This window comes from Gorilla gorilla, chromosome 3, assembly GCF_029281585.2.
Source record: "Gorilla gorilla gorilla isolate KB3781 chromosome 3, NHGRI_mGorGor1-v2.1_pri, whole genome shotgun sequence".
Lineage (NCBI taxonomy): Eukaryota > Metazoa > Chordata > Mammalia > Primates > Hominidae > Gorilla > Gorilla gorilla.
Genome location: NC_073227.2, coordinates 126740082 through 126761546, shown reverse-complemented (window position 1 = coordinate 126761546; position 21465 = coordinate 126740082). Strand labels below are relative to the sequence as shown.

Genomic DNA, 21465 nt, shown 5'->3' with positions numbered 1-21465 from the left:
TTATTTTTTAACAGTCAGCTGTTGCATTCAGCAAATGACTTAAACTGTAACTTTGAAGTCGGGCAGGGGGGTGGTTGAAAAACTAAGAGCTTATGCTTGCTGTGTTCTATAAGGAACATAGGAAAGAAAGTTTGGCTTTGTTCTTCTTCAAAAAATCCCCAACACAATTAATATGCGTTTATGTAGATGGTTGAAGAATGTCCGTTTACAGTTTAAGGAAGAAAAATTAAAATAAATCCTGGCTCAAAAATCACTTCTTAGGAAACAGGCTGCTACTGCCACCTGGGGGAGATTCTTTCCACTTCATTCAAGAAACCCAATGTGTTTATCAGATGAAGGAAGGCAGTTCATGCTTTCCTTGTCACAGCTACACAGGAAGAAGACTTTTTAACTCTCTGCCCGTGAAGTCATAAGGCACTCCAGATGTCTCCAAGTTTCTTTCACCCAGAAATACATATTTCATCGACTTTTTGAGAAATACAAGAGAAGATGAATCAGACTATAACCATACTACTAAAAGCACCAAGAAAGTATTTTGAATCAGTATGGGTAATACACTAAGAAGTAGAAAAAATAAAATTTGAGTTTTCAGTAAGAAAATAAAACTCAAGTTTTTAAGAAAAAATGTATTTGACTTCAAGTTATAGTTAATTTTACTCCTTTCCTTAAATATACTATCATTAATTGATATGAAAGCTACATGTGCTGATATAATCATTCCAGTGGTTTCATAAATTAGGAAAAAATAATACATTTTATTATATAAATATAGCAAAAAGAATTATCTTAAAAAATTTGAAAAGTATTATGAACTAAATACTGATGTGAAGTCATGATCTAATTGTAGATCATGAAAAAATTGTAATCATTGCTAAAGAATGTCTAATTTCTGTTTAATACCCATATTGCATTTCTTTATGCTATAAATAAGTTGTTACCTATAAGAAATGCACAAAATAAAAAAATACTAAAAATAGAATATTTCCATACCTATTAAAATTACAAGTCTGTCATGTGTCATAAAAAAGTCAGTGCTGATTAGGGGAAGACAACTAATCATTTATAAAGAGGCTGTCTGGTAATAAATTAACTAAATAAAATACATACGGTGTCAGTCCCAGAGTGGTACAATAACGTTATCAGAAGGTGAAAGTTCATATGAAAGAACAACTGTGCCAGGGCGAGAGACGTCTTTGTGGAGAAAGCATTTTCAAGACTGGAAAAGGTAAGCGAAATATAGCAAATGGATTGGGATTGCATAATTAATTTTCTAAAAACATTACACCCTGATTTAGGAGTAAAAAGAAATTGACTGCGTCTCACTGCAGTTGACACCACTGAATGAGCTGGGAGAGCTGGTGTGAACCGGAGGGACCCGCAAAATGAGTGTCTTTTTATGGAGGTATGAAGCTCCTTCAAGGTGTTCACGTTAGCGTGTGGGTATAATGGAGTGAGGGGCATTAAAGGACAAGAAGGACCTGCGGTACTTAAAACTGTGTAATAAAGTTACAAGATCTAAGCAAAAATAATAAATATGCAATATTAAAATGTCTTTATTTCTGAATCAGTAGCGTGGGCAGTTTTAGCAATTGGCAAGTAACTCTGCTTATAAATCTAGTGAAAATGATTAATGACCTTAAAATGCTATGGGGGATCATGCTGTGTACAAAGGATCGGCCACTGTGCAGGTATTGTACATGGAATAGATTCTCCCAAGATTCTCCCCCCCTTCTAACTGAGCTGCCCAATATGTTAGGCTTTACTTTCTTTATTAAAGAGCCAACACTTACACTAATGGACCATAGAGATGATTTATTAATTATTTTATAACAGAAATTACAAGTAGTTTGTATTTTCATCAATGTTCCCTGGTTGTAAAAAAAAAAAAAATTTGGTAAGCAGAAACAGAAGTCTTCTTTAACATTATTCATATTTCATAGGAAAGAAGCATTCAGGAAATCAGGAAGGATGATTTGTTGCCGATACCACTTGTGTATTCAGGCAGTGGGTCGGGAAGTGGGAAGATGGGGGATCTTGTTAGAAAGCAAGAAGGGTTGTTTCTTCTACTGTTCTATTCTTACTTCTCCAATAGTGAATAACTTTTAGATACTACTGCTAGCTTTGCCCCTGAGCTCAGGAACTTCAACACCTTTTCCTAAACCAACTCACCTACCACACTGATGAGTTAACATATTTCTCTTAAACATGGTTTTTATGATCTTCATGTAATTTGGGATTTTTTTCCCTCGTTTTCTGCAATTACTGTTTCCTAAATCCTTCCTTATCTGTATTTGACTTCTCTCTCCCTTCTCATTGTAAACTACAATTATTCCACATTCCCTTCTGTCACTGGGGGATCTCCACTTTAGTGGAGCAGTCCTCCTCCATGCTTTAGTCACTACGAATGAAGGGAAAACAAATCTAAAATCGTACTTGGAGTGCAACCAGGCCAGGTAAGAAAACTTACATTGGGGGAATGTAGAAGCCTAATTATGCGTGCTATGCCTTTGTTTTCCTACAGCCATGACAGACCCCAACAAGATGATCATCAACTTGGCCCTCTTTGGCATGACTCAGAGTGGAAAAAGTTCTGCTGGAAACATTCTGCTGGGAAGCACAGACTTTCACAGCAGCTTTGCTCCCTGTTCTGTGACCACATGTTGTAGCCTGGGCCGCAGTTGTCACCTCCACAGCTTCATGCGTCGAGGTGGGCTAGAGGTAGCCCTGCAGGTCCAGGTGTTGGACACTCCAGGTTATCCACACAGCAGGCTGAGCAAGAAGTATGTGAAACAGGAAGTCAAAGAGGCTCTGGCACATCACTTCGGGCAAGGGGGTCTCCACCTTGCACTCCTGGTTCAGAGAGCAGATGTGCCTTTCTGTGGGCAGGAAGTAACTGACCCAGTCCAGATGATCCAGGTAATACTAAGATGCAATTACACTAATGCCATTATTACTTCTTGGAGGACATTATCCTAATAGTATAATAATAATAATAATAATATACTATTAGTATATAATAATATAGTATATAATAATTTATACAACTAAGTGTTGGTCACCTAGGAATAGTCAGTAAAAATTATTTGATTTTCCCAAGTCATTTTTATGACTTCCTTCAGAGGAACCCCATCAGTCATTTTACAACTGGTTTGTAGAAAAAAAAAATTGAGATATTAAACTTCAGAGGTTAACCAAGCCTCAAACTCCTAGAACAAAAAACCCAGATAAGTTTGTAACATGTTGTCCCTGGACTGTCTGCATCAGAATCAACTGGGCTGTTTGTTAAAGAAGATTGATCCAAAACGTACTGAAACGGAATCTCAGGAGTGGAGCCTGCATATCTGTATTTTCATAATTTTCCATGTATTTCTCAAAAACAGTCAGGTCTTAGAACCGCTGAACTTAAACACTGACTTGCATCCATTCAGCATCAAAGGGACAATCTCTTATAGTTCACCAAGAAATGGGTGCTCATTCACTGACTTGGTCATTGAACACTCTATTGAGCATCTAAACAGTGCTTAATTACTGGTAAATGAGACACGAGCCCTTCCTTCAGAAAGTTTACAGTCTAGAAGAGGAAAATTAGATAAACAAACCAGAAAAAGACAATGCATTAAGTGCCAAAGTAGTATAATGAAAAAAAAGGGGTTTCATAAGACTTAAGTCACAGTGAGCATTCAAGGGAGAGTTGTGCATTATTCATAGGGAAACAATTCAGAACTTCAGATCCTTTGCTTGCCTTATCAGCTGTAGCATAAGTGACTGCTCCATTCTAGCCAAAAGAAGACCATAGGGACCTCAGGTTGAGCATAAATAACACATGCCACCTTTCCCTGGTGGTCTATTCCAATTTGTTTGCTTGTTCATTCATTATAGGTCACTAAGTTGGAGGCTTATTCACAGTCTCCAACTGTGAATAAGGAGAGGAGCTGGATAACAGGCCTGGACATGACCACAGCTAGGAGACGGAGAGAGTTGGGAGTTTGTGTGTGTATGTGTGTATGTGTACGTGTGTGTGTGTATATGATGTGTGGACTATTACTAACAATAGTCCACACAGCCCTGTGTGGACTATTACTAACAATTCCTGGAAACTATTCATTGAGTTGCTCTATTCTATTCAATCTGTTGATTCTTCAGTCTGAGTCAATCTATATTTAGCTGCTGGACTTCACTAGTATTACTGAAGAGCCTCAATGAGTCACTGAGCTCAGAGACACCAGGTCTATTAGAAGCTCCACAGTTAAACTTTATACTGAATGGTGAACAGATCTTTTCTGTTCAAGAAGAACTTGTAAAAATGCTACCCTTCTTTTGGTTCAGTCTCAGCTCATACTGACATAGGCCCTGTTACAGCCCAGAAAGATAGTTACTTTGTTTTAATGAAGATTTTTTTCCTTTAACTGGAAAAGATACTTCTACATGACAGATACACGCATTGTTTTTCAGTAACTGTGCATGTTTCTAAAAATGAAAAAAAAAAAAAACCCAGCCGTATGTATAATCACAAGAAACTAGCAGAAAAATCAGGGTGACAGGAGCATAAAAAATGCTCATCATGTAACTCCTGAAAAACCTGAAGGACCTGCTATACAAAAGTAAGGAAGAATAGAAGATGATTGCAATTAAGAAACAATATGGGATCCAAGAAAGCCCACAAGCCTCCTCCAAATTATGAAAGCCTGTATTTCAAGCAATGTTTCTGGTAGAAATCAAGTGGTGGGAAGCCTGCATCCATGACACCAGTATAATCTTTAGACAGTTCTTAAAAATTCATTTAAAGCTATTATTAAGTAAACATTTAGAAGAGGCTATAGATGGATATAATTCAGTAAATGCAGTAAACACATAAACAACTCTTTTTCAAAAGCTACCCTGACTCTTTCCATACGTCTCAATATTTCCCTACCATGAACCTATGCTAAGCCCAAAAGGTTATTTTAAATATCATACATTTTGAAAACAGGTTTTAATAGTTTTAGGATATAGGACGATAATGTCATCTGTGAGGCTTTTTTATATATGTGAATTCAATTCATACATGTCTTTGGTCTTTTAAAACAATATTTGGCATATAGTCTTCTCTTACAGCTGCCTTCCAAATCAGTATGCAATTCAGGAACTGAAGGCAGCAAGGAGATGAGCTAGGGCAAAGCTCAGATCCCAAATATTTCTTTCTGAAATAAATAACTTCTGTCTCCCAAGAAAATCAGCAGCCAAGGTTTAATAATCTTGAGTGGCCTATGATCCCTGGGAGCACTGCAGACCTATTCCAGGGTTCTGCTACGGTCTTTGGTTGATGGTCACTTAAGCACAGGCTGGCTGTTTGTGATCTTCCTGAAGGTGCCTCAGATGCTGGTGGCAGCCATCTGTATGTGCTCACAGATTGGAAGCTGTTGCAGAGTGTCTGAATATTCAACAGGACCAGCAGCTGTTAGGAAGGAGCAAGAAGCTGTTAGGTCCTCAGGTTTCAGGCACACTGTGGATTTCTTTTTCTTCCTGGCTGATGCAAAATGGAGTATGGAGTATCTGCCTTCTTTCTTTTACCCCTTTTCAGGGGCACTGACTAGTACTGTAGAAGGAGTCTACCAAGCCAGAGTCAGAGAAGTAGCTTCTTCTTTCCCATGCCTCCCTGTTGTCTCTTTAAATATCTTCCCCAATTTGTACTCTAATATTTTGCAGAGGAGTTATATGCTACTGGCTGTGACGATGGAAACATTTTCCCCAAATGATCCCTTTTTCTTTTTGTTAGGCCTTTATTAATTTACAGTAAAATGAAAGAGATATCAGTGAGTCATGTCCCCAAAATCAAGAAATAGAAGGAAGAATTTATTCAAATATTATCTGGAATCTCATTTGAATGTTTATAAACCCACAAATAATGAATCAGAGAAGATATAATATAGTCACCTCAAGGAAAGAGCTGGCATACAGCCAAGCTGCACTAGGAATTGTGCCTAGGTATTGCCTATGGTCCATTTCCCCCCCCCCAACTATTATGGTATTCTGTATTATTACTGTGTACAAGCAAGTTTCAAGCATGTACTTTTATTTCATAATCAACAACCGAACTGTTGATGTTGCAGACGAACGTGTTTACAAAAAGCTCGGAAAAGCTAATTCAGAGCCTGAAAATACTAAATGAAGATTATGGGCTTAGTTGTTAGAATTTAGTTAAAAAAACAAGCCTAATTACTTCATAGGTGTATGACTATAAATGTTACTAAAACTTTCTTGGTTTCAATTCCTTACTTGTAATGTGGAGATAGTTTTATGTATGTTAAGAGTTCTGAGCATTATATTTAATAAATACATCATGCTCAGCATTGTGCCTACTTACAGTAGGTCACAGAAAATGGTAAAGTATTACTAGTATTGTTATTTTTATTGTTATGATCACTATTGAGATTGTGAATGAGTACTCATTCAAATGAACTACTGGATATGGGCAAGATAGCATAGAGATTAAGAGATGGGTTCTAAAGTATTCAAGTCTTAGCTACTTATTTGCTTTGTGATCTCGGGCAAGTAACTTCTGTAAACTTCATTGGTAAATTGAGAAAGACAGTAGTGTCTGCTTCATTGGGTTACTTGTGGCATTAATGCCCTTTCAACAGTAAATGATATAGCTTAGGCACAGGCACGTGGCAAGTGCACAGCAAATAGCTCTGGCCATTATTATTTTATTGTTAGTATTTGTCTTATCCTAAAATTAGGAAATAGTGTTTTTTAGGTTTATCCTGGTAGACTTATGAAGAAAATAAGAGTAAAATCAAATTTATGTGGCCCTGATTTATAAACATAAGAAGTAACTTTTTTATTAATTTAGAAAAAAATCTGGAAAAATCTTCGCTGGCTTAGTATGGTTAAATTGAAAAGCCCCAATTTAGTGGGAAAGATGGGGGACCTTGGTTCCAGGTCCAAGCTTGTCAATAATCAGCCATATGACTTTGGCCAAGTCATTTAACACCATAAGTCCTCAATACCCTCATCTGTAAAATGCAGTTTATAAGATGATCTCTGAGGTTGAATATTCTCTGGATCTGGCCTAACGAGAAATTATCATTCAGCTTTGGCTCTCTGAAAAGGAAAATGTAATGTTTTAATTGGGGTGAGAGTAAGGGAATAGCATAAAGTATAAAAAAAAGGTCCTCATTGTCCTCCTGTTCCGTGATAATTTTTTTCTCAGTTGATGTAATAGTTGGCTTTTTTTTTGTTTGTTTCCCCCTAAAAGTCCAGATGCTATGATTTCATCAACCACAAACAAATGGGGCAGGGCTGGTGAGGTCCTGGGAAAATGAACATAATTCCTGGATAACAAAGTTTATATCCTAACCAGTAGTCCCAAAAGGACTAAATGGACTCATACCCATTAGCACTCAAACCAAACAATTCATGATTGATCGTAAAATTTTCATCTAGCTTAGTACTATATTTAAATTATTAACACCAGATAACTTACATTAACTTGTCTTGCTTTTGGATTTTTATGTGAGGTATCAATCAACTGTAATGATTCTTTCTCTGGGTCCATAGAGAACATGTTTGGCCACTAACATGATGACTATTCAGCAAGCAACACTACTTTCAAATATTCAACTATTTTCTGGCCAAAATCGACTTAAAGATTTTAAGCTAAATCAACCACTCTCTTCTGTTTTTGGCAGTAATTCAAAAGTGCAATTTCTCTCACAGTTTAAGATATGAGCATCCTTTCATAAATAATCATAAATATGTAAAAACTTTCCAGTGGCTGAACACATGGACTTTTAAGCGGCATGGCACTTACAAATCTATTATCCTTAGATGCTTTAACTCATGTTCTCTGAATGAGATTGTGGTTTAAAGTATGGGAAATGTCTGGTGGAGACCAAAAGGGAACATGTTAATGTTACAATACAGAAAAACAGGAACAAAAGAAATACTATGAAAGTTAAACCATTTACTTCATTAAGTACTAACCTAGAAAGAAAATAATTCTGTGTTATGATATATAACTCAAGAAAGGACTGTTTGTGCCAAATAGTTTATTTAGCATGCACTTTCATTGTAGCAATACTGTATTTCAAAAATATTTAAGGAGGCAAATACCTTATCCATTAATTCACTGGGGCTCAAAAATATTTAATAACAAGTACGATCTACACATCAGCCAATACATATCTAAGGGTAAGTTTAGGATGGCTCTCAAGGAGTTAAGAGCAGTAGCTATTTAATAATTTGTATGAAAACATTTTGATATTTGACAATCAATATGACCATATTCATATCGTACTTGGTGAATATCAGGTCTGGCTCTAAATTTGATAATCTTTCAGAGATAAGAGTGATCAAAGATCAATAGCTGTACTTGTTTAGAAATAAAATCTCAATGCTGTACAATCTCAATCATGCTTGATTACATTAATTACCTTGTTAATTCCTGCATATTTTTTAAGAATCTGGTCACTGCATCATCACATGCAAGACATTTTGTCTGATCTTTCCTTTTTACCCTTACTTCCCACCTCCACCCCAAAATGGGCAAAATGATCACCTTTATAATGCTAACATAATTTCTATCACACTTGCAATTGAAACAAATTCAAAGTATTTCTTTCCTGTCTGTCTCCCTTCCCAAGTTAATTTAGTACACAAAAATCTCCACTAACTGTAAACAGAATATGTCTGTCTTTTTCCACACCTGTCCCTACCATGTAGAACATGCCTAGAACAAAGTAGACCCTCAATAAATATTTGCAGAAGGAATAAATCATCTAAAATGCTTTATAAAATTCAGATTCCAGGCTCCAGCCCTAATGGCTCTGATGCATTTTTAGAAAGCCTCCCAGGTGATTCTGATGCAAATGATCCAGGGATTGCTGTATTCCCAGAGCCCAGATCTAATATACTTAGTACTTTATTAATTTTTTTAGCCACTTGCATTAGTTTGCTAGGGCTGCTGTAACAAAGTACCACAATCTGGGTGGCATAAACAGCAGGTATTTACTGTCTTTCAGTTCTGGAGGCTAGAAGTCTGAAATGAAGGTGTTGTAAGGGTTGGCTCCTTCTGATAGCTGTGAGAGAAGATCTGTTCCAGGCTTCTTTCTTTGGCTTGTAGATGGCTATCTTCACGTACTCATGGCACTCTCCCGGGACTTGCGTCTTTGCCCAAATTTCCCTTTTTTTATAAGGACACCAATCACACTAGACAGGGACTCACCCTAATGACCTTAGCTTAAAGAATTATATTTGCAATGACCCTATTTCCAAATAAGATCACATCCAGAAGAACTGGAGATCGGAATTTCAACACATGAGTTTGGCGGAGGATGCAATTCAACCCATAACATCACTGCTCATTTACTTTGCAACTGTGTGACTCCTCTTCCAGCAGAGACCTGTTAACAATATACTGAATATACAACAAACTCTAAAAAGGTCTGCTAATTTTGCTATGTTACCATTAGGCAAAATGGGATGTTGACATTATATGGATACTAATTTTTTAAAAATTTATTTTTTAAAGTTTATAATCTATTACAGTAATTATTCCCTAATATACTGATTGTGAAACTTTAAGCAGGGTATTTTTAGAAGGATAGAAATATGCAGTTATTCTATGGTGGGTGTACATAGAAAAATTTTGAACACATATGAAGAAAAAGTTTGGGCCTATTCCTTGAAAGAGTCCCTCTGAATAGAAAATAGTCCAGACTACAGGCGAATTCATGATGATAAACTGCAAAAAAAAAAAAAAAAAAAAAAGGGGAGGAGCCAAGATGGCCGAATAGGAACAGCTCCGGTCTACAGCTCCCAGCGTGAGCGACTCAGAAGACGGGTGATTTCTGCATTTCCATCTGAGGTACCCGGTTCATCTCACTAGGGAGTGCCAGACAGTGGGCGCAGGCCAGTGGGTGCGCGCACCGTGCGCGAGCCGAAGCAGGGCGAGGCATTGCCTCACCTGGGAAGCGCAAGGGGTCAGGGAGTTCCCTTTCCGAGTCAAAGAAAGGGGTGACGGACGCACCTGGAAAATCGGGTCACTCCCACCCGAATATTGCGCTTTTCAGACCGGCTTAAAAAAACGGCGCACCACGAGACTATATCCCACACCTGGCTCGGAGAGTCCTACGCCCATGGAATCTCACTGATTGCTAGCACAGCAGTCTGAGATCAAACTGCAAGGCTGCAGCGAGGCTGGGGGAGGGGCGCCCGCCATTGCCCAGGCTTGCTTAGGTAAACAAAGCAGCCAGGAAGCTCGAACTGGGTGGAGCCCACCACAGCTCAAGGAGGCTTGCCTGCCTCTGTAGGCTCCACCTCTGGGGGCAGGGCACAGACAAACAAAAAGACAGCAGTAACCTCTGCAGACTTAAATGTCCCTGTCTGACAGCTTTGAAGAGAGCAGTGGTTCTCCCAGCATGCAGCTGGAGATCTGAGAACGGGCAGACTGCCTCCTCAAGTGGGTCCCTGACCCCTAACCCCCGAGCAGCCTAACTGGGAAGCACCCCCCAGCAAGGGCACACTGACACCTCACACAGCAGGGTATTCCAACAGACCTGCAGCTGAGGGTCCTGTCTGTTAGAAGGAAAACTAACAAACAGAAAGGACATCCACACCGAAAACCCATCTGTACATCACCATCATCAAAGACCAAAAGTAGATAAAACCATAAAGATGGGGAAAAAACAGAACAGAAAAACTGGAAACTCTAAAATGCCTCCAAAGGAACGCAGTTCCTCACCAGCAACGGAACAAAGCTGGATGGAGAATGATTTTGACGAGCTGAGAGAAGAAGGCTTCAGACGATCAAATTACTCTGAGCTACGGGAGGACATTCAAACCAAAGGCAAAGAAGTTGAAAACTTTGAAAAAAATTTAGAAGAATGTATAACTAGAATAACCAATACAGAGAAGTGCTTAAAGGAGCTGATGGAGCTGAAAACCAAGGCTCGAGAACTACATGAAGAATGCAGAAGCCTCAGGAGCCGATGCGATCAACTGGAAGAAAGGGTATCAGCGATGGAAGATGAAATGAATGAAATGAAGCGAGAAGGGAAGTCTAGAGAAAAAAGAATAAAAAGAAATGAGCAAAGCCTCCAAGAAATATGGGACTATGTGAAAAGACCAAATCTACGTCTGATTGGTGTACCTGAAAGTGATGCAGAGAATGGAACCAAGTTGGAAAACACTCTGCAGGATATTATCCAGGAGAACTTCCCCAATCTAGCAAGGCAGGCCAACATTCAAATTCAGGAAATACAGAGAACGCCACAAAGATACTCCTCGAGAAGAGCAACTCCAAGACACATAATTGTCAGATTCACCAAAGTTGAAATGAAGGAAAAAATGTTAAGGGCAGCCAGAGAGAAAGGCCGGGTTACCCACAAAGGGAAGCCCATCAGACTAACAGCGGATTTCTCGGCAGAAACCCTACAAGCCAGAAGAGAGTGGGGGCCAATATTCAACATTCTTAAAGAAAAGAATTTTCAACCCAGAATTTCATATCCAGCCAAACTAAGCTTCATAAGTGAAGGAGGAATAAAATACTTTACAGACAAGCAAATGCTGAGAGATTTTGTCACCACCAGGCCTGCCCTAAAAGAGCTCCTGAAGGAAGCGCTAAACATGGAAAGGAACAACCGGTACCAGCCGCTGCAAAATCATGCCAAAATGTAAAGACCATCGAGACTAGGAAGAAACTGCATCAACTAATGAGCAGAATCACCAGCTAACATCATAATGACAGGATCAAATTCACACATAACAATATTAACTTTAAATGTAAATGGACTAAATTCTCCAATTAAAAGACACAGACTGGCAAGATGGATAAAGAGTCAAGACCCATCAGTGTGCTGTATTCAGGAAACCCATCTCATGCGCAGAGACACACATAGGCTCAAAATAAAAGGATGGAGGAAGATCTACCAAGCAAATGGAAAACAAAAAAAGGCAGGGGTTGCAATCCTAGTCTCTGATAAAACAGACTTTAAACCAACAAAGATCAAAAGAGACAAAGAAGGCCATTACATAATGGTAAAGGGATCAATTCAACAAGAGGAGCTAACTATCCTAAATACATATGCACCCAATACAGGAGCACCCAGATTCATAAAGCAAGTCCTGAGTGACCTACAAAGAGACTTAGACTCCCACACATTAATAATGGGAGACTTTAACACCCCACTGTCAACATTAGACAGATCAACGAGACAGAAAGTCAACAAGGATACCCAGGAATTGAACTCAGCTCTGCACCAAGCGGACCTAATAGACATCTACAGAACTCTCCACCCCAAATCAACAGAATATACATTTTTTTCAGCACCACACCACACCTATTCCAAAATTGACCACATAGTTGGAAGTAAAGCTCTCCTCAGCAAATGTAAAAGAACAGAAATTATAACAAACTATCTCTCAGACCACAGTGCAATCAAACTAGAACTCAGGATTAAAAATCTCACTCAAAGCCGCTCAACTACATGGAAACTGAACAACCTGCTCCTGAATGACTACTGGGTACATAACGAAATGAAGGCAGAAATAAAGATGTTCTTTGAAACCAATGAGAACAAAGACACAACATACCAGAATCTCTGGGATGCATTCAAAGCAGTGTGTAGAGGGAAATTTATAGCACTAAATGCCCACAAGAGAAAGCAGGAAAGATCCAAAATTGACACCCTAACATCACAATTAAAAGAACTAGAAAAGCAAGAGCAAACACATTCAAAAGCTAGCAGAAGGCAAGAAATAACTAAAATCAGAGCAGAACTGAAGGAAATAGAGACACAAAAAACCCTTCAAAAAATCAATGAATCCAGGAGCTGGTTTTTTGAAAGGATCAACAAAATTGATAGACCGCTAGCAAGACTAATAAAGAAAAAAAGAGAGAAGAATCAAATAGACACAATAAAAAATGATAAAGGGGATATCACCACTGATCCCACAGAAATACAAACTACCATCAGAGAATACTACAAACACCTCTACACAAATAAACTAGAAAATCTAGAAGAAATGGATAAATTCCTCGACACATACACTCTCCCAAGACTAAACCAGGAAGAAGTTGAATCTCTGAATAGACCAATAACAGGAGCTGAAATTGTGGCAATAATCAATAGTTTACCAACCAAAAAGAGTCCAGGACCAGATGGATTCACAGCCGAATTCTACCAGAGGTACAAGGAGGAACTGGTACCATTCCTTCTGAAACTATTCCAATCAATAGAAAAAGAGGGAATCCTCCCTAACTCATTTTATGAGGCCAGCATCATTCTGATACCAAAGCCGGGCAGAGACACAACCAAAAAAGAGAATTTTAGACCAATATCCTTGATGAACATTGATGCGAAAATCCTCAATAAAATACTGGCAAACCAAATCCAGCAGCACATCAAAAAGCTTATCCACCATGATCAAGTGGGCTTCATCCCTGGGATGCAAGGCTGGTTCAATATACGCAAATCAATAAATGTAATCCAGCATATAAACAGAGCCAAAGACAAAAACCACATGATTATCTCAATAGATGCAGAAAAAGCCTTTGACAAAATTCAACAACCCTTCATGCTAAAAACTCTCAATAAATTAGGTATTGATGGGACGTATTTCAAAATAATAAGAGCTATCTATGACAAACCCACAGCCAATATCATACTGAATGGGCAAAAACTGGAAGCATTCCCTTTGAAAACTGGCACAAGACAGGGATGCCCTCTCTCACCGCTCCTATTCAACATAGTGTTGGAAGTTCTGGCCAGGGCAATCAGGCAGGAGAAGGAAATAAAGGGTATTCAATTAGGAAAAGAGGAAGTCAAATTGTCCCTGTTTGCAGATGACATGATTGTTTATCTAGAAAACCCCATTGTCTCAGCCCAAAATCTCCTTAAGCTGATAAGCAACTTCAGCAAAGTCTCAGGATACAAAATCAACGTACAAAAATCACAAGCATTCTTATACACCAACAACAGACAAACAGAGAGCCAAATCATGAGTGAACTCCCATTCACAATTACTTCAAAGAGAATAAAATACCTAGGAATCCAACTTACAAGGGATGTGAAGGACCTTTTCAAGGAGAACTACAAACCACTGCTCAAGGAAATAAAAGAGGATACAAACAAATGGAAGAACATTCCATGCTCATGGGTAGGAAGAATCAATATCGTGAAAATGGCCATACTGCCCAAAGTCATTTACAGATTCAATGCCATCCCCATCAAGCTACCAATGACTTTCTTCACAGAACTGGAAAAAACTACTTTAAAGTTCATATGGAACCAAAAAAGAGCCCACATCGCCAAGTCAATCCTAAGCCAAAAGAACAAAGCTGGAGGCATCACACTACCTGACTTCAAACTATACTACAAGGCTACAGTAACCAAAACAGCATGGTACTGGTACCAAAACAGAGATATAGATCAATGGAACAGAACAGAGCCCTCAAAAATAACGCCGCATACCTACAACTATCTGATCTTTGACAAACCTGAGAAAAACAAGCAATGGGGGAAGGATTCCCTATTTAATAAATGGTGCTGGGAAAACTGGCTAGCCATATGTAGAAAGCTGAAACTGGATCCCTTCCTTACACCTTATACAAAAATCAATTCAAGATGGATTAAAGATTTAAACGTTAGACCTAAAACCATAAAAACCCTAGAAGAAAACCTAGGCATTACCATTCAGGACATAGGCATGGGCAAGGACTTCATGTCCAAAACACCAAAAGCAATGGCAACAAAAGACAAAATTGACAAATGGGATCTAATTAAACTAAAGAGCTTCTGCACAGCAAAAGAAACTACCATCAGAGTGAACAGGCAACCTACAACATGGGAGAAAATTTTCGCAACCTACTCATCTGACAAAGGGCTAATATCCAGAATCTACAATGAACTCAAATAAATTTACAAGAAAAAAACAAACAACCCCATCAAAAAGTGGGCGAAGGACATGAACAGACACTTCTCAAAAGAAGACATTTATGCAGCCAAAAAACACATGAAAAAATGCTCATCATCACTGGCCATCAGAGAAATGCAAATCAAAACCACTACGAGATATCATCTCACACCAGTTAGAATGGCAATCATTAAAAAGTCAGGAAACAACAGGTGCTGGAGAGGATGTGGAGAAATAGGAACACTTTTACACTGTTGGTGGGACTGTAAACTAGTTCAACCATTGTGGAAGTCAGTGTGGCGATTCCTCAGGGATCTAGAACTAGAAATACCATTTGACCCAGCCATCCCATTACTGGGTATATACCCAAAGGACTATAAATCATGCTGCTATAAAGACACATGCACACGTATGTTTATTGCTGCATTATTCACAATAGCAAAGACTTGGAACCAACCCAAATGTCCAACAATGATAGACTGGATTAAGAAAATGTGGCACATATACACCATGGAATACTATGCAGCCATAAAAAAGGATGAGTTCATGTCCTTTGTAGTGACATGGATGAAATTGGAAACCATCATTCTCAGTAAACTATCGCAAGAACAAAAAACCAAACACTGCATATTCTCACTCATAGGTGGGAACTGAACAATGAGATCACATGGACACAGGAAGGGGAATATCACTCTGGGGACTGTTGTGGGGTGGGGGGAGGGGGGAGGGATAGCATTGGGAGATATACCTAATGCTAGATGACGAGTTAGTGGGTGCAGCACACCAGCATGGCACATGTATACATATGTAACTAAACTGCACAATGTGCACATGTACCCTAAAACTTAAAGTATAATAAAAAAAAGAAGCTTTACAAAGATTAATTATACTTCAAAACCAAAACCTCAAAAGAAATAAATAGAACCCTAAGCCTTCTATTTGAGATGACAATGAGGATCTAAATTCCAAATTAATTTAACAGATGTTTACTGAAAGTTTACAATGTGCTAAAAGCTTTGATTGATATGGAAAGACATGAATCTTGCCTTCAAAGAGTTCACTATGAAGTTGTAGAAACTGATGTATAAATAAATGAATCTGATAAAAGCCAGACTGTATCAGTTGTAATTGGTGACCATGATTGTGATGTTTCTAATTTTAAATGTTTTGTCCTGTAGTTCTCACGAGTATTTTCATGTTAGATTTACCTATCCAGATTCCTTCCTTCCTTACTCCTGCTTGCCTTCCTTCCTTCCTTTCTCCTTTCTTCCTTTTCTGTTTTCTTTCTTATTTCCTTCTTCTTTTTTCTTTCTTTTCAATTTTTCAATATTATAAATTCTAATCCTGTATTTTTTAGGTACATTGAAAATGATTTCCCAGACTGTCTTTCAATATTTTCAATAATTTTTTAAAACCAGAGTTTGTACTAATACATATAACTCAAAGTCTTTATAAGTCAGTTTGCCAATATCATAATGGAGATAATAATAGTATCTCCCACAAAGAATTGCATTAAGCTTCAAAAGAGGTAACACATGTAAAGTGCTTAGCATAATATCTGGCACTAAATGTTAGTTTTTCTCCTTTCTTTCTTTCTTCTGATTATTAGAGGTCTTGGGTGTTTCTTATTATGTTTATTCCTAGGCATTTTGTATTTTTCTTGCTATAAACTGGTAGTAGCTTTGGAAATATTTTGGTAATAGGAGTGTTCAGAATGGAGGTAATGTTATTTTGTTGTCACATTGTGATTTCATGTAACTTTAGAAATATCCCAAAAAGTTCAAGGGTTATTTCTAGATGCCTTTTGTATTACATGAACAATTTGCCACATGCTGTTACTTCTGCTTTATATCAGCTTATATTTACTAATCAAACAAGAATTTATTACATAACCAACTTCCACATATTACTAAACAAAGGAACGCCAGTCTTCAATGTTTTTCAACCACATTAGAGGAAGTCATCAGATAAATTGGGTTCCATTCTAAGCATGTGAAGTCAAGAAGACGAGACTCACAGTTATAATATTTTGTGGTTCGTCCAAATCGCCAAATGTATTTTTATCTGAGCTTTTCCATTGCATGTCACCTGACTAATCAATAGATTCTTAACAGATTATGTAATTTTATATCTTTAGTAGATGCTTTTAATGATAATGATAACACATTTCTACAAAAAGTAAAAGATAAAACAATTCCCTTCACTAAGGTCCTCCGACTTAAATTCAGTGGCTTTAATGGACTCAGGTAGTCAGACAAGTATAAATGATTACTGAATGTTGAAAAATCTATGCAGCAATGATAATATGCAGTTTTGAGGTTGTGTATATATCAATTATCATAGTAAAATAAAAGAGAGAATTTAATTCTCTGTTTAATCCTGCCTTTTTCAGAAAGTCAAGCCTTTTCCCTCCATTTACTTACAATACTTGACCCTGTCTTCATTTCCTACATTGTATATCAGCTTTCAGAAACATAATAATATGGATCCGCTGGCTATCTATATTGGGCCGTAATAAATCCTTTGCTCATTTTTGAGGAATATAGTTCAAGTTCAATAGTTATCTAACTTCTCTCTTTCAGGAACTTCTTGGACATGCTTGGATGAATTACACAGCCATTCTTTTTACCCATGCAGAAAAAATAGAAGAGGCTGGGCTTACTGAAGATGAATATTTACATGAGGCCTCTGATACCCTGATAACGCTGCTAAATTCTATTCAGCACAAATACGTTTTCCAGTACAAAAAAGGAAAATCACTCAATGAACAAAGAATGAAAATCTTAGAAAGAATCATGGAATTTATAAAAGAGAATTGTTACCAAGTTCTTACCTTTAAATAAAATTTAGGTGAAAGGAAAGGAGCATTGGGTATTGGAGTCAGAAACCTAGCTACAAAGAATGCCTTTATTGACATGAATGTGGACCATAAGTATTCTGATATGCTGCTGGTGAGAGTGTACATTGGTATAACCACTTTGGAAAACTAGAAGTTAAAAAGAACATCAATGATTCAAGATTTCTAATGCAAATCCCATGACATAGCAATTACACTCCTAAGTGTATATCCAACATAAATGTGTACATTTGTGTACTAGAAGACATGTATGCACAATAATGTTCATGGAACTACTATTCAAAAGCTAAACATACAGACTATTCAAATGTCTATTAATATTAGAATGGTTAAGTAAATTGTGGTATGTTCCCACAGTGGGATATTAGAATAAGTAATTAGAATAAGCAAGCTCAACTATATGTAACAATACCAATGAATTGCCCAAACATAATGTTGAAAAATAAGCCAGACATAAAAGAGTACATACTCCATGATTCCATGTGCAGAAAGTTCAAAAACAGTAAAACAAATGTAATCTAAACTACTCTGATGGTAGAAGTGCTGGAAATTGGGAGAGTGGTTAACCTTGGGGAGGGGACTGTGAGTGAAAGGTTACGCTTGATGTGGCTTCTGAGATTCTGGTCATGTTCTTTTATTCTCTTGATTTGGAGCCTGGTTTCACGGGATTTGTTCACTTTGTGAAAATGCAACAACAAACACTTGTGATTTATAAACTACTTGTATATGCTATATTTAAATAAAAGTTAAAAATAGTTATTATCCATTAAAAAGGAACTAGCTCCACTGCTTACTTGATGCCAGAAAAGAAAAATTGTTTAAACTTGTCAGAGTCTGTTTCTTTCTTTGGAATATCTACTCATAGTTATTGTAATGATTAAATGCCATGGCACATGGTAGTTGCTTAAAATATGTTAATTTTCTTTTCCACTTCCTTGTAGCCTGTGGTTTCTATTTCAGTTTGGAAACATTTGGTAAAAACTCAGAGCAAGCCCTTTAGCAAAAATGAGTATAACAATTGTGATATTTGACTATGAATAAAGCCTTCACTAAAGACCTTCTACCTTTGAAGGTTGGCCACTATGGTTTAGTGGAGAGCTTCAGGATGGTCCCAATGGTAGCAGTGAAAATTGAAGGAAAATAATTCCAATCAGTCATAAGAGTGAAGTCCACCAGCAAGTCAAAATTAGATCACTTTCATAAATATTTGTATATGAACTTCATAATTTATAAAATTTTTTCACAAAGATAGTTCCCAATTTACAGTTTGTTCTTATAAGCCAGTGGTTATTCTCCCAGAGTAGTCTTCAAAAGCCTACTTTAATGCACAATATTATGTGAACTCCAGTACACGTTTGAATTTGTGCTAGATTTATAAAATGTTTCTATAGGAAAGCATAATACAGATTCCAACTTAAAACAACATCTCACTTATTTCTTTGCATGACCTCTTGCTCCTATGCTGTGGGCCCTGGACTGAGAATTGGGAGACTCAACAATGGGGCAGAGTTTGGAAGTGCAGTGAGAACTGACACTTGCCCCACGGGTTGTTGGGGCTTGGGACAGAGAAAGAGACTTGATGCTAAGAAGTTGAAACAATGGTGACTGGTGGAGAAAAGGAGGATGGAAAAGAATTCAGGTGTTAAGTTCTTCATATGCTTCATTTATGTGTCGTCAGTTAACTTTTCTAGAAAACAAAAACTGGTTCGTTTCAGGAAATATATATGGTGCAAAACATTAAGGATTTAAGCTCTGTGAGGCTGGCCTGATATTGATGATTAATAGAGAGGTGCTTTTAGTCAAAGAGGATTTCTGTGATATTCTTCCCTGAATTATTTATTTTTATATTTGCATATACAGTATCACCCCTTATCTGTGATTTCACTTTCTGTGGTTTCAGTTACCTGTGGTCAATTGCAATCTGGAAATATTACATACAATAAGATTTCTTAAGAGAGAGACCACATTCACATAACTTTTATTACAGTATATTGTTGTAATTGTTCTAGTTTATTTTTAGTTATTCTTGTCAATCTCCTACTGTGTCTAATTTAAAAACTAAACTTTATCACAGGAATGTACATACAGGAAAACATAGTATGTTTAGGGCTCAGTACTCTCCTTGGCTTCAGGCATCCATTAGGGCCTTGGAACATATTCCCTCTGGATAAGGTGTTCCTACTGTGTATACATGTCTGTATATACACACACAGACATTTTCACATAAATACTTAAATGTGGTAGTATTACATACTTTATTTTCTTTTAGCAGTCTTATGTGGCTTTTTTGCTTTGCCTTTACCTCTCTCCTCTTCTCCATGCAAATCTGCCCATTACAGATAACTGATGCCAACCAAAAGCCTGGTGTTCACTGTTTCTATTTTTCTTCATGTCCAGATAATCACCCCCACACAGCACATATAAACACATAAAAATATACAGGGCTTTTCAACTTAAAAACAAGTTTTCATATTACACTCTTCATAATATATTTTTGTTTCACTTTAACACGGTTGTAGGACTTTCTCCTCGTTTCAGCTAAAAACTGGGTTCTTGTCACACGACCAAGAAAGATTAGGCTCATGGACACATAGAAGGGTGAGAAAAACGGAATTTATTGGGTGAAAAACGAAAAAAAGCTCAGCAAAGTGAGAGGGGTTCCTGTTAATGGGACCCCATCTCACCAATTGAATCCCAGGTTACCACCCAGTAACAGGAGAGGCTAGGCTCCTCGTCTCTGCAAACAACAAGAACTTCCCGCGGCTCCACCTTGTCCTCTCTGTGTGCAGGCCAGTTGGAGATTCTCCGGGAGCCCTTTTTACTTGGCTGTCTCAACACCACCTCATTTAAATTTTTCCAAACCTAAAATATAGCCCAAATTCATTCTTTTTAAAGGCTGCAAAACATTTCACAGTGTTTATGTAACAATTTATGCAACTGCTCCTCTGTTGATGAGCTTTCCAGTTTTCTGTCACCCAAAGCAATGCTCAAGCAACTATTCTTGTACATATATTTTTAGTTAATACTATTTTTCTGTAAGTTATATTCCCAAGACTATATATATAAAAGTATAAAAGTATATATACATTTAATATATCTTAACAGATTCTTTGTAAAAATATTGTGATAAACTTGATTTCCAACAACGTGAGTTGTTTTCTCCCCATCAATAGGTGTTATCATCTTGAACACCTATTGTTAACATGTTGAATAAATGTAAAACCACAGCCCACGGTTACTTTATTTGCATTTCCCAATTGGAACGATTTTCTGTATTTGGAACATTTTTGTGTAAGCATTTTGGTAATTTAGACTTAGTCTTTTATGAATTGGCTCTTCACATCCTTTGTTCTTTTGTCATTTTTTTTTTCTATTGGATTACTTTTTGTTTGGCAAATTGGAAGAGCTCTATGTATGTTACAGATATTAACCCTCTGTCTGTCCTCTGAGTAACAATTGTTTTTTCAAATCTATTATTTGTCCTTTAACTTTGTATGGTAAGTTTTGCCAAACTAAATTTGTGAAATTTTTTATAGTCATATATTTCTGTGTAATGATATAGCTGGGGTTTTAGTTTTACTTCCTTTCAGATGAGTAACCAGTTGTATTTGTTCTATTTATTAATTCATCCTTTTACTACTTAAATGTAGGTAGGTAGCTAGATATAGAGATTGAAACGTATATCCTGGATCTATTTCTGGATTTATGCTGTA

General features: G+C 37.3%; 1 protein-coding gene across 1 annotated transcript; it reads left to right on the top strand.

Annotated features, from left to right (window-relative positions):
- The first annotated feature begins 1156 nt into the window (after positions 1-1156).
- On the top strand, positions 1157-18525 carry GIMD1 (GIMAP family P-loop NTPase domain containing 1). Its single transcript, XM_004040242.2, has 3 exons — positions 1157-1225; positions 2522-2916; positions 17478-18525. Exons 1-3 carry the CDS (start codon positions 1159-1161, stop codon positions 17736-17738), a joined length of 723 nt encoding a protein of 240 aa, XP_004040290.2. The 5' UTR covers positions 1157-1158; the 3' UTR covers positions 17739-18525.
- The last annotated feature ends 2940 nt before the right edge of the window (positions 18526-21465 follow it).